Here is a 17,944-nt window from a genome sequence, read left to right on the forward strand (position 1 = left end):
CATAAATGCAAGGTTTGTGGAGAGGGTTCGTAATGATTCTACATTTATGTGCAGGGAGTCTGTAGGCCGATTTATAAGTAGGCTTTGCTGTGGGCAGTGGGATCTAGTAACCAAATAAGAAGAAATTTCTTTCTCCACTTCTTTTGAAGGGCGTTCATTGTAGAATCAGTTAATAGAAATTCTGGTGGTGCTATTTCACAATTTCGTTATTTCAAGTTAATTCTTAATTCTGTTTTCTTCTGTTCCCGTGCTTACTTCTGTCAACAAGTAACATAGCTTCATCATTTCCTCCAGTTTTTTTCTGCATACAATCCTGATTTACATAATTAATGTAAAAGAAGACTTTACTGCAGCTCTTTATATGTTTTCATTCTCAGTGTGTTCTTAATGTCTGTTAATCAATTTGTGCCATTCAGAGGTTGCATGAGAAATGAGTTCTACCAAATCCTACAAAGATGGCAGAATTTGATAATTTAATTAAAAAAAAAAAAACCCCAAACCAAATGTATGGTGTGTTTTTATCTATATATATCTCAAAACTGTTTTTCACATTCTTAGATTGTGAGAACCCTTTGCTGATATCTGCTCATTAATACCTAAGTTACGGTCTTAGCTTTAGTCTACTTGGGAACATGTGTTGTGGTGGTTGTTCTCTCAGTTTTCAGGATAATGTTTTTCTTCACTGTTGTCTCAGTGAAATTTTTTACCCCTTCACTCAAAGCCATTACAATGATTTGTATTTTTAGATATGGTCAGCAGTGGTGAACCATCTTACACTGTATTGCTTCTGAAAACAATGCATTTTCCTTCTCTTAGGTGTTGGATTCAGAGTTGGAGGAGAAACAGGTGGCAGATTTTTTGTTCTCCAGGTGCACTACGGGGATATTAGTGCATTTAGAGGTATGTATTTTGGAAATTTGTTCTATCAGTTAAAGCATTGAAAATATTTACATTACCTGTAGAAAAAGAATTTTCTTGTGAGTGTCACTCACAAACATAAAGATCAGTAAGCGTACTTGTAATAAAGTTATCTATTAAATTGACTTCTTTATAAACTTCCTCTATCTCTGTAAATATTTAAAATGTGAACAGATATTTTTACCTTCAAAAAATATAAAGCAAATGACTTAAAGTAAGGAAGAAGCAATAATTTGAAGTGTAGGGAGAACCTATTTTTCCCTGTATAATTCAGTTTTTTGAATTCAGTTTTCTTTAAGAAAGTTTGAAAACAAATACATATGAACACCCTTAACCTGTCACCTTACTTGAATAGCTGGTGAGAAAGATGACATTCAGCGGCCAATCACAGTATTTGTGTTTGGAAAAAAGTTGTAACTATCAGATGGTATCTTTAATATTTGAAGTTGTCTCATCCATCCTCCACCCGCTCAAGAAGGGCAACCAACAGTCAGTTGTAGGTGGCTTTTTGATATCTCCAGAAATGCCTGTGCCCATCCTCAGTCACTTTCACAGTCAAAAAGTGTTTCCTGATGTTCAGAAGGAGCCTCCTGTATTTCAGTTTGTGCTCATTTCCTCTGGTCCTGTCACTTGAGCACCACTAGAAAGAGCCTGGCTACATCTTCCTTACACTCTCCCTGCAGGATTTGTTTGTACATGGGTAAGATTCTTCCTTGCACCAGTCCTTCTCTTCTCCAGGCTGAACATTTCCAGCTGTCTCCTCTTACGAGAGATGCTTCAAGTCCCCTCATCATCTTGATGGCCCTTCCTTGGACTCTCCAGTACATCCATGTCTCTCTCATACTAGGGAACACAGCCTGGACCCAGCACTTCAGGTGTGGCCTCAACACACCAGAGAGGCATCACCTCCCCTGACCTGCTGGCAGTAGTTTTGGCTGAGGACACTCTTAGGGTATTTTGCAGCAAGGGCGCATCACTGTCTCATCTTCAGCCTGGTGTCCACCAGGACCCCCAGATCCATTTCTGCCAAACTGCTTTCCAGCTGGGCTGCTCCCGGCATGTTCTGGTGCCTGATGCAGGTCTTTGCACTTCCCCTTGTTGAACTACACAGAGCTCCTCTGGGGCCATTTCTCCAACCTGTCCAGGTCCCTCTGGATGACAGCACAATCCTCTGGGGTATCAGCATTTCCTCTCAGTTTGGTGCCCTATGCAAACTTGCTGAGGGTAAACTCTGTTCTGTCATCCATGTCATTAATGAAGATGTTCAACAGGAGTGGGCACAGTATTGACCCCTGGGGTACATTGCTAGTTACCATCTTCCAGCTAGACATTGCACCACTGATCACCACCCTCTGGGCCTAACCATTCAGCCAATTTTCAGTCCACCTCATTGCCTGCTCACGCGGCCCGTACGTTATAATACTGGTTTACTGAAATTTGGATTTCATTAATACACATTGAGATATTATCTGCGACTTTGGGGGACAAGTTTAATTGCATTTATTTACTTACTTATTTATTTAGCTTTCATGTTGTGCTTTCATCTTTAAACCTGAAATGTGTTGTTTTGACATCTTTGAAATGCATGAATTCTTATTTTCACTCTGTGAATCACATCCTGTGTGGTAGTTCTGGGTTAGGGCCTGTCTGACCTTCAAGAACAAAAAAAAACCCATGGGTCATCATTCTCTTCAAACTCAGTTATGGTGCATTACTGTGTATGATTTAAACAAGAATGAAGATCCTCATGAGCTAAGTGATAATATGTTGGACTTGAAAGAAGGGAGTAATAGTAAGCTGGGTAATAGCAAAAATATAAAGGAGGAATATGTATTACACCAATAGTTTTGAGCTACGCTAACAGCCTCCTAACCCTTCTGTGGTACCACGGTAAATGATCAACGTGTTGTAATTGGTTTGGACAAAGAAATTTGCCTGTTGCTGCTAGCTTCTGGGTGCCCTGCAGCCTTTCTGCCATAAAAACACTGGCAAGGTTTCAGCAATACTCAGGTTTTTCAGCAGCACTGTCTGAAGCTGAAGGTATGGTTTCTTACCATGATTTAAAGATAAAATGTAGCATGAAGGCATTAATGGTAATGAGAAGGAGGAAGAGAAGGAGGATGAGGAAGAAATAAACTGAGGGTGCCAGCACTTTAAACAGTGCGGAGCACAAATACAAATGTGTGCAACTGAAGTTGACAGAGTTTATTTTCATGGGACAATTCAGATGGATCATTACAGACAGTGAGATTGTTTGCCTGCTCAAATCACAAATAATTGAAGCTAAAAACCTCTAAAGAGAGCATGATAGTTAAGAGCCTGCTCTTCATTATTGCTTGGGGACACTGTTCATTTTCACTCTTCAGTAAAAACAAACAACAAAACAGAAACAGATAAGATCAGCACCCTCTGTTACATATTAGTTGAGGATGTATTTGGAAAGTTTTATTAATAAATTAACTTGGTAGTGAAAACTTAGTTTTACAGCAGCACTTTTTTTATTTTTTGCCTAGAATATTTGTGCAGGGCTTAGAATAATCAGTGTTATAGATATAAACCTGAAAAATATGAAAGTTTAAGAAGTGTGGACTGTAATATAGGAGATACTAGTTTCATGTACTCTTTCAAAGTTTAAAGAGTATGGCAGGATGCCTTCTGTTTTATTTCGGCGCCTTTTACTCAGTAATCTGATATATTATTTTTAAAATAAAAAATATTCTACCTTATTTTGAGCACTGGATTCCGTGTGCTTCTCTTTGATAACCAGAAGGCTTAACATTGGTGCCTTGGGTAAAATTAATTCTGCACACTCCTGAATATTCATGTCTACAGTACTTTATGGTTTCCTTTCAGGAAATCAGTCATCTGTGACCTGTACCAAGGTATTTGTTTGCTAGAAAAATTATACCACATCAGGATCAACAATTGGTTTGCCTCTTTTCTATTTGGAAATCTGTGAAAATGGCACCAGGGAGTCTGTGCTTGTATTTTGTTTTTCACAGACTAAATAAAGGTAGAGTTTCATTTTCATGTTACTAGACTTTTGAAAACAATTTTGCTGAGATTCTGGATGAGTGAGCAGATTAGCAGGAGCAAGCACCTTGACTCTCATGAAAAAAAACTGACTCAGCTGGTCTTCTTTATGTATCAAATACTGAAAGCAGCATAATGAATTTGTCTCTTTTTTTACCAAGACTTCAAGTTAAATTTTGTGCTACATGTCTTTGTCTTTTTAAATGTAACTTGTGTAAAATTAATTCCCAGTGGGCGTTAGCTTTGGAATTGCCTTGCTCAGAGGTTGTGCTCCATCTTTGAGACTGCTTCTAATTTTAATGAAGCAAAGCCAATTCTACCATATGTGGAGATTCTGGTACAAATCGAAGGTCTGACTTTGAAATAACAAGGGGTTTGGAACTTCATAAGAAAAGAAAAAGGACCATTCTGCTACAGTGAAAGCTTTCAAGTATTCTAGTAGCCACATATAAATATTGTACTATTTCTATTAAGTATTAGAAATAGAGCAATGAAAAAATTAATGAAGGGTTTGAACAGTGTGCCCTGTAATTTATAAAACATGTACTCAGAGTGCAAAAAAAAACAGAAAAAAAAAGCTTTTGAGAAGTCTTTATTTTTCTAAGTAAAAAACCACACAGAATTTTTAAGTATCTAGGAAGCCCTAGAAGCCTCAGCTTCCATGGCAGATTATCATACATGTAACTAAAGAGATAGACAGACTGACAGGAAGCCTGTTGGACTTGGACTGGAAGTTTTATCGAAATCAGCCTACAGAAAGCTCATTTCTTTTTAGGATAATTCGGCTTCTCCTCAGTTATGAGTGTTCCATTTGACACACTGTATTTCTAGTATTTCATATATTTCTCCTAGAAAACAGGATTTAGCAGGAGCAGCATAGGTAATTCTTTTTAACTAATTTAAGCATTTAACATGCAGTATTGATTTTTGTTTACATAGGTAAATAAAAGCAGGGAATATTTAGTGTGATTGTGTTATATATGCACAGCACACAAAACACAGTCATAAGCTTGCCTTCTAGTTTCATCTGGGTTGGAAACTGCCTTGACAATTGACTTTCACAGAACCTGTTCTTGAGGTATATAAAAACGCTTTTCCCAGTCTTTGCCAGTAGTAACTTACTTGTCCCAGAGCAGTGCATATTTGCTAAATAGCTGAAACAAACAAATCAAAGTAATTCCAGTCAGCTGGACTGACAGACTTGAATCTTTAAGATTTTTATAGAATCACATACTAAACTAGGTTGGATGCCATTGGTCCTCTTGGCTGCCTGGGCACAAGCTGGCTTATGCTCAGCAACATCAGTCAGCACCTCCAGGCCCCAATACTGAGCCCTGAGAGACACCACTAGTGACCAGTTGCCAACTAGATGTGACACCATTTACCACCACTCTTTGCACTTGGCCATCCAGCCATTTCTTTACTCATTGAAGAATACACTTATCCAGGCCACGAGCAGCCAGTTTCTCCAGGAAGATTCTATGGGAAAGTGTCAGAACTCTTACTAAAGTCCAAATACACAATGTCTGTTGTATTTCCCTCCTCAGTCAGGTGGGTCACCTTCGGCTTGGTTTGTGCATTATGGATATTTTTGCTTCAGTCACACAGTGAAGTTTGGAAAGAGTCAGCACAGGGAATAAGCATGGCCTCACTGCAGTCACCATTCTTGGATGGACAGTTCAGCAGCTTTCAGTCTTTCAAGGAGGTCAAGTGTAAGGAAGAAACAAAGAAACAGCATTTCAATCATACCTCTGTAACTGTTAAAAAAATGTTTAGCTCAGTCATGGCTATATATAACCATAGACAAAATAATAACCATGGTGCAAGAATTTCTTAGAAGACTACACCAATGTATCTATCTATTATTTTACTCTGGCCAGAGCACTGCAGATCAGAAGCTGATTTGTTTCTCTTGATAATTTCATAGAGTCATAGAATAGTTAGGGTTGGAAAGGACCTTAACATCATCTAGTTCCAACCCACTGCCACGAGCAAGAACACCTCACACTAAACCATGTCACCCAAGGCTTATATAATAATACGATTAATATGATTGCCTTGTATAGTTGCAATAATTAATTTTCCACTGTCTTCAGTTCATTTTGAATTACTCAATTTAGATTTAAATACTGAATGATTTTTTTTTCAATAGTCTGAAAATTTAAATAGTGTGAAAACACTTTAATACTGGCAAACTGAAATATATTGGAGTAATTTCCTTCTTCCACTGTGCTGTTTTAAAAGAAAGACTCTGTGACACAATAAGGGGTAGATTTTTCAAACACGACTAATATTTGGCATATGTTAGGTTTGAGTTTGTTGTTTTGGGATAGTTTTTCAGCAGTGTTTTAAAAAGATAGCGTGATGATACTCTCAACCGCAGATGCAAAACTGAGAGAAACAAAACTATTGATTGCATTTTAAATTTTTAAATTTTAAATTACATTAAGTAATAAAGTAAAATGTTCTGAGAAAGTAAGCATTTCCCAGCTTCCATTAAAATTTATGTAGTGCAAACTCTAACAGCATTAAACTGATAAAGCTGAATTCTGTATCACCTGTGTTATATGAATAGCCAAAAATTTAGTAAAAAAATTGGTTTGAAACAAGGAGCGTGGAGCAAAAGAGACTTCACAAAGACCTGTATTGAGGTTGTAATTGAAGCTTCCTACAGTGAAGAGTAGAGGAGGATGAGCAGTATATACGTGTCTTGAGCATTTTTCTAAAACCATGGACAAAGAATTGCTTTCTTTTGAATGTTTTCTACCATTTTCCTACTTTTGTCCTCATAGCTTAGTCCTTAGGGTGCTTTTTGATTCATGACTTGGCCATTTGGAAGCAACATTTGTTATCTGTGATTGAAAATTAATGCTTATTCTGGCATGGCATAAGCTCAGTTTTTCTTCCTGTCTTTAGCCAGTGCTGACTATATCTTGCCTTTGTAATTTTCCCCTTATCTACTATAACGTAGTCTTTTATTTGGTCCTGTCCCTTCTCTCCTTCAACCTTTTCTTTTTCTTTACGTCTCTGATACCTCTCTCCTTACTTACCATATGATGAATGTGGCGATTTTTGGTGTTTTTATTTTTCATTTTTAATGAGTAACTTAAAAATAAACAACAATCAACCAAACACATTTTAAGACTATTTTTTTATATCTGTTTTAATGACTGTACTTTAAATTGGGGAATTTTTTAGCTTAAATTTTATTTTAATTTTTTAGTGGCTAGTGTTTTTCTGCACAAACAAGCATGTTTGTATAAAAATTGCACATAGGATTGTATGTTATTGTAATGAAAATATCTTCTACAATATATTGTTTATTTGGCTATTTTATAAAACAGAAAATGTGGATGGTACAGCAGCATAGTGGCTGACTGACTAGTTTTGCATTTTTTGTACCTACATGCATAGTCTTAAAATACTTCTAATGTAATTACAAGTGAATTTGTTATTACTCTGTCATACCCGCATTCAGTCATTTATGCAGAATATAGGTACCAAACTCTCTGAGTTTCAGGCAACATAACATATAGCTTGACAAAGACCATCAGAAATACCATCATTGCATTGAATGGATATTCTTTTGCTTCTGCATCACCAATTGAATTTTCAGCTACTTTTCTTCTGATTCATCACTCTTGGTTTAAAGAGAAGCATGCTTTCCAAACATTCAGTGCATCTTCAATAGGGGGTAGTCCACCCATTAGTGTAGAGTCAAAAAGCTACTGTTGTAATTTTTCTTTCACATATATAGTGAAGACTTTCCTTCTTGTTGTTATTTGTAAAAGTACAACTGTGATTTATTGATTCGAATTTTTAAATACAGAAGTGTTTGTTGAGACACACAGAGCTGGAGTAACTTAGGAATTCTCAGATGCCATGATGATTACTGTGAGAACCTAGTGAAAATGGGGTAGCAGTTTTTTCAATTGCATAACATATGCACTGATTTATACATTTTGTAAAAACAGTAGCTTTCTACTTAGTAAACATATTAGAATTAAATTCTATTGTTAATGGTGGTAAACCCAAACGTAGTATTATCCTTTAATAATGAAGTGTGGTGTGACTAAAGTAGCTAATATCTGAAAAGCTAAACTGGTATTTTTTAACCTAGAAAGTCTCTGGTTTGTCCCACTCTAGTTATTATCCTTTCTTCTGTTCAAATGCAATGTTTTTTTCAATTCTGAACATAGATGCTGATGGAAGAAAATCTCTCCCAAATTATCACTTGTCAGCAGATCCATAGCTACTGTGTTCTCTTTCTTAAATGAAGCATATATTGTTAGAGTGTATTTTTTCAGCATTTTCTGTTTACCGACTTTGGTGTTACATCTATCTTCTAACTAGAGCTGTTTTGGTATAAACATAAGAAAGGGAACTTCTTGAAAAAAAATGAAAGTTTGAACTTCCAGATCACCAACCAAAATACAGTAACTTTCAAAACTTTAGTATGTTTAAATTAAAATGTCAAACACATTAGATAATGCTGGTACAGTACATGAACAAATGAATTAACTTTTTTTACTTGCCTTCTGGGATGTCCAGTGTCAAACAGAATTGCTCTCTGTATTGGTATCTCAAAACCATGTGGTGACTTTATTGGAGGTATTTCTGGTTGTTTCATTATTACTGGCTGAAACCATTATTTTTCCACAATTCTTTAATTTTTCTAGCTTTTCTCAAAATACAGATTTGTTTGAAGCAAACAACTTTTTCTGCTGTTGTAAAAATGATGCTGTTTCGTCTCATAGATTGTATTTCATAAAGATCTACAGTATCTAATGCCAAAAAAGCAGTTAGTTTTTCATCCACTAGTTTCTTTCTATATTAGGATTTTGCTACAAATGCAGCACTGTATTCAGATTTGTATGAATTTGGGTAATGTTTCCATAGTATGAAAGTTCTACTGCAAACAATAAAATTAAAACTTATTTTGTCTTGTGGTATTCTTTATACAGCAGAATAATGTTACTAATATGTAATAATTTTGTATGGTTTCAGTTGTAAATGATTATACCATTTTGTGATTTGTACAGACAAACACAAGGACTGCTCTGGTGTAACTTTGCATCTGACACATCAGAAGTAAGTATCTCCTGAAAATACTTAAATTTTACAATTTTTTTTCATTGGAACAGAAGGCATGGAAACCCCTCCTTTAGATTCCTGTGAAAGAGTGTAAAATAAAAGTAATACATGCATCACAATATTAAGATTTTTGAAGCTATGTGTCATTTGTTGGCAAAAATTTTTGTTTCTGCTAAGCAACTTGATGAAACAGTGCTATCAGTACCGAGTTAATCCAGTTTAAGAACTTCATATTTAAAAATCTGGGACAGGGACAGGAAGTGTGTAGGTGATCGTGTTGTTTTTCACATGTTTTGTAGAAGATGCTTTAAAATTTGCAGCTTGTATGAAAAAGAGTATGGAGAGGGAAGTGCTGTGTTTCAGCTGCTTTCTCAGTAGACCAGTTTCAGACATAATTTGTTTAGAAATTGGTGGTAAATGTGTATCGTGTCACTTGCAGTCATTTTTGAAATGGACTTGATTAGCACAGCTTGAGTTTTGAATTGCAGGCAGCCTTTGATTGCTGGAATGTATCTTATGATGTCTGTGAACACTGTAATACCACCAGGCGAGAAAGGTGAGTTGTAATGCTACAAAGTGATTATGTAATTTTAGCATCTGGTTTATTTTTACTGCTCATTGCGTAAGAAAATGTAGCAGAGACTCACTGAATTGTAGATGGAAAGATTAAACAAATGATGACAAAAAATAGTTATAATTCTAAAATTGTATCATATTTCCTGGTAACTACATCAGCAAAAGTGATCAGTGTTGTAGAAGACAATGTAGAGAACAATAGTGATCTGTGCAATACTGACATTTCTAGAAATCTTCTGAGTATTTTATTTTTGTCTTAATATTTTACAAAAAAAAAAAAAGCACTATTTCTTTTCTTATTCTCACCATCCCACAAAAATAAAAAATAAAAAACGAAAAACCCATACAATTTTTTGGACTGTTCTTCATAAATATTTGCCAATCATGCTATTTGTGGTTTACCAAGAGTTCAGTTTTAATAAATTAATTTCTACCAGCAAGGAACTGTTCTTTAAAGAATTTATTCATATGTTCCTACGTGGTTAAAATGTCAAAATGCCGAAAAAAACATTGTACAACAATGTTCCCAAACAAATTCTACTCAGTGGATTTTACCTGAAGTTCAGCTTGTATAGTCCCAATAGCATTTCTTCAAGCTAGCATGGAATGTTCTGTTTTAAGGAGTTTGATCACTGAGTCCATATTTGCCTATGCTAAACTGGCATTCTAAGTAAAATATGTGAGAACACTATTTTTACCATTTGCAGTTAGCTGCCTAAATAGGATGAGGTGGTCAAATGCCCAGCTGAGTTCAACTGTTAAGTGAATTCAGCCACTTGAAATCTTTTTCAATTTGAATTGAAGCTTAACAGAATTTGCTCTTCAGTATGAAAACATCAAAAGAAACCACCCTCCTTATACTCCCTTAAAGATATTTGATCATTGCAGATACGTTTTCACTTGAAGGGGGGTGGGAAAGGGAAATAAGATTCTGTGCCTGCTCAATAAAACTTGCAGTACTTCAGAAGATCAGAATGTTTTTTATAAAAGGAAGAATGCAGCCAGTCTCTCTGGCTGCATTTATCTCAGCCAGCCAGTCTCAGAGAGGCATCAGCAGAAGAATTTCTCTGTATGCTCCTAACACAAGTGTAGTGCTAAGTGTAGCACTTCTCTGCCAAAGTCTGTATCTAACCCTGAATCTTTAAAACTGGGCCTAGATCCATAAGATCTTACAATCAAGACTTCATTATAAATTGTATCATTTTAGAATGGTACCAGTTTATTTTCATTTTCTCCTGAGTAGATTGTTTACCATAGCTGTATTTATTTTAAGTGATCCTCTTTTAAGTGTTACATAGTCTGTAAGCAAGTCTATTACTTTGCTAGATAGCAGCAGCATTTGCTGGAAAAAACACTGCTAAGTTTCAGTCGCATTTTTTATGTACATCATCATAGAAGGTCATTTTCAAGTGACCTGATGTCATCATATAGATATGGCAGATGCATAAGTTGTTATCCAATATAGTTTGAAATTACATGTTGTCCAGTGTAGGTATACCTTTTGTAAACCATATTGAATGAAGTACATTAGTGTACCTTTTCTCTGATAATTAATGTTTTTTTCTTTCTTTATTGCTGTCATATTTTAACAGCAGTTGATGCAGACATTGCCTGCCATTACAAAAGGTTTCCAATGCACCTTTTTGCCTACAGAGTTCATACACACAGATTAGGTAAGAGTTTTATTGCAACATGGCTATATCAAATACTTAACAGAAAAATGCTAACACTACAGCATATTTTTTTAGATGTCTCTTGTTCACATGTGTATTGGTATGTTATAGGTAAAGTAGTGAGTGGATACAGAGTGAGAAATGGTCAATGGACATTGATTGGTAGACAGAGTCCACAACTACCACAGGTTGGTTGTTTTTTTAATTCTAAATATAAATTTTGATTATCTTTATTTAAAACCAGGAAGATGAATTGACAGTCATGTACCCATAGATACACCTCATGCTGTTTCCACTGGTACATGTTGTGCCAGTAGAAAGTGAATATTGCCCAGCATTATCATGGTTACATTACGATGCACAAACCATCCTGAAGTTACTTTTCAGATGTGTAGCAGTTATTCTTGTGTGTGGGTGTTGATGTAAATAATATGAGATGCTTTTACTGATTAGGGTGAATCATCCTCTCTTTCAGGCATTCTATCCAGTAGAACATCCTGTGGATGTTAGCTATGATGATACCCTAGCAGCTAGATGTGTTTTCAGTGGTGAAGGCAGAACTACAGAGACGCACATCGGGTAAATTTTCTCTATTTGCTCCATGTTGTTGGTTACATTTAGAAATATTCTTGTTTCATGTCTCCTTTCAGGATAATTCTAATTGTTAAATTCTACCAGAATGTTCTGTTTTGCTATCTAGTGTGCTAGATATTTAACTCTACACAACATTCATTGCCCTCACTTCGCTGAAGTGTTCAGAAGCTATGCTACCAAGCACCTTACTCAGATGTTGGGCTGATATACACTTAACAGGAGTCATCAAGTCTAAAAAAATGTATTTTTAGTAAGCTGAAGTTACGGACTGTTTCAGGCAAAATAATAAAGCATCACAATTTCTCTTATTTCAGAAGAAAATTAATGGAAATTTATAAAATTCTGATACATTTTGAAATCTGACTTTAAAATGTGAAATAATATACGAGTTACCATTATTTCAATGTAAACATATACATGCTTTTATCAAAACAAAGCCATAAATGACTAATAATGATCAATAGGAAAACCTGAACTGTGTTTGTCAGTTGAAGAAGACAGAGTTCTGTAAAATGAAGTTGATAAATATAACTATAAAAATAGATGCAATATTAAAAAAAATATTGTCTTAAGTCGCTCCAGTTCTTTGCACTAGAATTTGCTGCATATATAGACTAATGAAGATACTCTGCAGAAGTCTCTCTGTTCTGGAAGTATGTGCTGCAGAACCCCAAGGGTTTAGACATTTAAGGCACTGAGCACCCCAATATTGCATCTCAGTAGAGAGATTAAATTTATTCATGAAACAGGGTTTCTCAGGAGTTCAGATACCTAATAGAAGCATTCTGAGTTTTCTGTGAATTTACTAAAACTGTTCTTGATGGAGTTTGGATTTTTTTTTCTTTTTTACTGTGATACTTAGAAGGATGATCTTTGTATTTTTTAGACACAGTAATGTGTCAGGTGAACCAGAGTTCATGTGGGTTCCACATCCCCTTTTCTACTAGAGTTTTAAAGAGGAAGCAATTATAGTAACAGATATTGGGAGGCCAACAGTGAAGTTAATGCTTTCTAACTAGAGCTTGCCCAGTCAGAGTCTGATTTTTCTGGTCTCCAAGGGATGCTAAATTTTCAATGCATGGAAAAATACCAGTTCCCCTTTGAAATAGTCTATTTTCCCATGTTCCCCATATCTCCCCTCTGGCTGGTGTCATTAATGTTGCTATGGTGAATAAATGAATGCTGCGGGATGCTGCTGGAAAAGTCAGCACTGACGTCTTTTGCAAACAGCTATTAGGCCACCCCCGTAACTTTTTATGAATGCAGACTCAGTGGTTAATTGTGAAAGCTAATTAAAAAATGTGAATGTAAAAGCCTTTATTTTGCAAACCTTTCTCTACAGCTCTAGCTTATTCCATTGTCAGAATTGTAGCTGTAAATAAAATATATCAACCATAAGGCAGAGGAAAAAAGCAGGAACAGATCACAGTTGCAAAGAGGCCCTGTGTTGTCTGTGTCACAAAGGAATATTTTTCAGAAAAAAAAAATTTCTCATACCAGCTTTTTTGTCTGTTGAAGACAGAATTATGTAGCAGTAGAAAAGAGCCTCTCCTGTTCCAAGTGCATGGACAATATTTATCAAAGAACGGAATTTTTCCAGTGTTTAATCATTCTTGTTGCACTCATATCTTCCTTACAAAGCTTGTGATCAAGTTATTCTCAAGATTGCAGTGCTGTCTTCTCTTTAAGAGATATTTAGGGTGTCCTAATATGTAATGAAATTAAGTTCTGCTGCATTAGAACCAGTATGATTGGCCAATAAATGGATGCATTTGAACATGGGGGGGGGAAACTGTCATAAAAGATGTCTGCTGAAATGAAACATAGATGTTATTTGCAACGATTTTAAATTACATTTGCCCCAGATTGAAAGGGGATTGTATGAATGCAGGCATGATGGATGGTGCAGTTCTGTCATATTTCACCAGAATGTGTATATAGTAGACGACACACTGGGTACTATGAGGATAATACTGGGGAAATGGAAAGAAGAGCAGATCAAATAGTTGATGCAATTTTCTGTAGAATCAAACTCAAATTGTTAGGAATTTCTGAGATACTTGGGGAGTTTGTGCCACCTGGTATTGTCTACTGTAAGCTGAAAGAAATCCTTGATATTTGCAGCAATGAAGCTATTAAATGTTTTAGTGTGGGACGTCTACTAAATATGACATTGCCACTTTTTATTTAATACTCTGTTAAGCAAGTTAGATTAATTGAATAACAGCTCTATCCAGCTCCTCCTTTTTTCCTAACTGCCACATCTTTTCTGTGTTGTGTAGGGGAACAGCCAATGACGAAATGTGTAATTTTTACATTATGTACTATATGGAAGCCAAGCATGCAGTCTCATATATGACCTGCACACAGAATGCAAACCCTGAATTGTTCAGAAATATACCACAGGAGGCAAATGTCCCTATTCAAATCATGTCTGATATGCTAAAGATGACACATGGACACCATGAAGGTGAAAATAACTTATAAAACATTGAAAAAATGCATTTTATTCCAGTCTTTTTTTGCTCACTGACGTATTTGTCTATGTTGCTTTGATATGCTAAATTTTCATCAGACAAATGAGATACAATTCTGAATAAAATTCAAGTCCCTGATTATAGACCATCACAGGATTCTTCTCTTGTTTTTGTTGGAAGTATTTGTCATAGTCTTTTGTCTGTTTCTTTCTATTGTCATCTTCCAATTTCCAGTGTATTTTTATAGTTACATAAATTGTGTACCCAAACGATTGACCTCTTTTCTATGCTAAATATCAGTACTTTATATTAACACTTTGTTAGTATTTGCTTTATCTTCTGTTTCCTACAAAATTAAATTGTAACATTTCCATAGTTTTCCTTACCCCTACTTTGTTATGGAGGGAATCAAATGTTTATATGGAACACCAGCAGGCATTTAATTTCTAGCAGTAGTATTACCCAGAAGCAATCTGACTGATGTGTCTGTGCAGCAAAATATGAATCTTAATTTTTCATTCCAATTGTTTCACTGCTGCATTGTTTGGTATAACTACTGTAAATAGGTAAAATATCAAATGTTTATTTCAGAAGGGCTTTTTTTTTTTCCCAGTCAGAAGATACAAAATTCCATTCACATACAGAGATTAACATCATATCCTAATTCCATTTTTCAGAAACCAAGGATAGTGATAAAAGTTCTTTGCTGCAGCAAGCGAAAAAAGAAGAGGAAGGGATTTTGGAGCAGAGTATGTACTTGTTTATTTCTATATCAAGTACGGGACACACTAATGTAAAATACTGAGAAATTATACCCAGATTGTTAATAAGTTATGAAGGTTTTATTGTTTATCTTTAATTGGTGTAACTTGCAATGTTCTGTACAGCTAATAGGATTGAATGCTATATAAGAAATAATTAAAAAAAATAGTCTACCATTGATCTCTAGCTGTGTAGATAAAATTCTTCAGAGCATTTTAAGCTCATCAGGTTTTCCTGTTCTTGGTTTAATTTGCTAAAGAAGGTTGTGATTTATCCCTTAAGTGCAATCCTAAAGGATGGACATGAAGAAGTAGTCCTATAGTATGTAACTGCTCTAGATTGTATATGTGACTGTCTGCTATTAGTTCTCCCCTATTTCTTAGTTTGTATTACTATATATGTATTAGGGAATACTATGTTTTTACAGTTCAATATTGGTTGTATATGTGCTGGATTGAGTGCAGCTATTGTTTAATACTGAGCTATTTTTAACTACATTTGTGTATATGTGTATATGCACATAACTTGTGCAAAAATGTCTGTAGTACTTAGTTGCAGGACAAAAAGCCATGACTGTTATAAAGCTTTTAGAAATATGCTGAATGTTGTATAGGTTTGGGAGATACGTTAAAATAAGACTGTATTTTAAAGTTTTTGTGTGTCATATGCCATTTGATAAATATTTGTTTAATATCAAGATTTTTCTTGATATAAATGAGAAGACGATCTTGAGGTTCAGACATGGCTCAGACATTTAATATATTCAAAATAAATTAAATGCAGATTTCTTTTTGCCTTTGATGAGGCAAAAGGTTAGGACAGTGTTTAGAGTTTTTAGTAACATCTTCTGTAAGGGTTAAATTTTCTACATGCCATATTGCAAAGTTAACTCCAATAATTAAGTTACAGTTACATAAAAACTAGCTTCTGGGTCTAGTGTGAGGCATTCGTGCCTATGGCAGGTGGTTGGAACTGGATGATCTTAAGGTCCGTTCCAACCCTAACTATTCTATGATTCTGTAACAGTGTCTTGACTGAAAGTACTTTAAACTACTGAAGACAGTATTTACACTTCCATATCTGAAACTTAACCTTAGTCAATTCAAGGTGAATTTTTAAAGAAAGAAATACAGTTATATTTTTTTAAGCATACTCTGGAACAGAGTAAGCTAGCTGCTTGTAAATGGAGACCAAGATTTATACTGAAAAGCTGCTCCGCCTTTGTTATTAATAAGTGCATTAGGATTTGGTTGATGAGCTTGTTCTCTGTGAGTCTTACTGAATTTGTTAATATTTGAAACAAAATGTTGAAACAAGGTCCTGTTTTTAAAAACTTTTTAATTTGTCTTTGAAACATATCCCAAAGCCACATTTTCTACAACGCAGTCTTGTTTTTTTGAGACCGTTGTTTAGTATACAACATCATCTAATCTGTTTTCATGGAAACACCCTGCATTGTTTTGTCCATTTGAAATTACTTGAGTTCATAATGTGAGATATTAAAACACAGTAGTTTCTTTGAGAGAGTTTTATTCCATATTTTAAGTGTTAGTTTAAGATAAACTCTCCCATCATTTACAGGAGCCTAGCTTCGTTTTTACATTGATAAAGCTCTAACTTCAGTTGAATTATATGTGTGCAAGCAAAAGAAGCAAATTGAAAAATTAGATCAGGTTTGGTTTTATTTTTGTCTCCAAAAGGGAAAGGTGAGTGGCTGTTTCAGGTGGGGTTTGGTCCTACAAGTGCACGAATACCTGGTAAGATACACTGGGAATACCAAAAGCTGAAAGTGCTGTGGTAGAATGTGCCTGTGAAAATTCCACACAAATTGGAGTCTGGTTTTGAAAAGAAAGTGCTTTCTGTAATTGTGTTGCCAGTTTGTCCATCTCCTCAAGTAATTTTAGTGAGACAGCCAATATCAATCAAATTTGAACAAGGTCTCAAGGACAGGAAAATTCTAGTTTGGAGGGAGTTGCACAGAAGCAAATACATACTTTCACTGAGGTAAAGCTTAAAACATAAATTTTTCCCCGTATGTCCTGGCATGACATACTCTGGACAATAAGTTTATCTACGAAACACAGATCCACCAAAACTCAGGTTTTTGATTAGTTCTATTGCTGCCGAGCTGTTGATCAGTAAATTCAGACTTTGATTTGCTCTGGAGATAATGCTTCAACAGTTTTTCTATAATTCTGTCTTTTGTCTTGCATGTTTGTTCTTTGATGACTCACTGTGTTGTAGCAACTTAAATTTACCCTTGTTTGTTTCAGGTAACTAAGTAAAAACTGTCATTTCACTAAAACTGAGATGCTTGTTAATTTATCCTATTAGCTGGACATCCTTACAAATCTAGGAGGTAGAGGCATGGTCAGAGACAGATTCTGATGTGAGTAGTATTAAATCTATTTGCCTCAAAAAAGGAAAACAGAAAAGCCCACCATGTGAAAGAAGCTGCCTGCTAATAATGTGTCTATCACGTGGTTGCCTGGGCATAGGGTACTTCCTGCTACACACATGCAATTTCATTATACTGGCACCTGCAGGTGTTATCATTGCTTTTATGTTAAATTTTCAGTTTCATCGCCTTCACTTATCAGAGGCACATTAATAAACAATGTAAATATATCAAAATAAGTAGTAACCATCACAAAGTGAACTACCACTTAGCATGAAGACAGAGCTAAATCTCTGTAGTGTTAAAATTAAACTGAGCTTACCTAAATGAAACTGACCTCATTATTCCTCTGTTTCTGAAACAGAGTCACTGTTTGGTGAAGATAAACTGTTCATGCGAAGTTAATTATTATAGGAAAT

The 17,944-nt window shown here is 35.3% G+C and overlaps 1 protein-coding gene across 1 annotated transcript in view; it reads left to right on the forward strand.

Moving 5' to 3' along the window:
* LOC117438520 (peptidyl-glycine alpha-amidating monooxygenase-like) overlaps positions 1-17,944 on the forward strand; it is a 125,861-nt gene that overhangs the window by 81,938 nt on the left and 25,979 nt on the right. The window contains 8 exon segments of the mRNA XM_034074001.1: positions 817-900; positions 8,994-9,042; positions 9,534-9,601; positions 11,214-11,294; positions 11,406-11,482; positions 11,770-11,873; positions 14,171-14,358; positions 15,043-15,114. Of these exon segments, the coding sequence (XP_033929892.1) occupies positions 817-900; positions 8,994-9,042; positions 9,534-9,601; positions 11,214-11,294; positions 11,406-11,482; positions 11,770-11,873; positions 14,171-14,358; positions 15,043-15,114 (723 nt within the window).

This window comes from Melopsittacus undulatus, unplaced genomic scaffold (assembly GCF_012275295.1).
Source record: "Melopsittacus undulatus isolate bMelUnd1 unplaced genomic scaffold, bMelUnd1.mat.Z mat_scaffold_42_arrow_ctg1, whole genome shotgun sequence".
Taxonomy (NCBI): domain Eukaryota; kingdom Metazoa; phylum Chordata; class Aves; order Psittaciformes; family Psittaculidae; genus Melopsittacus; species Melopsittacus undulatus.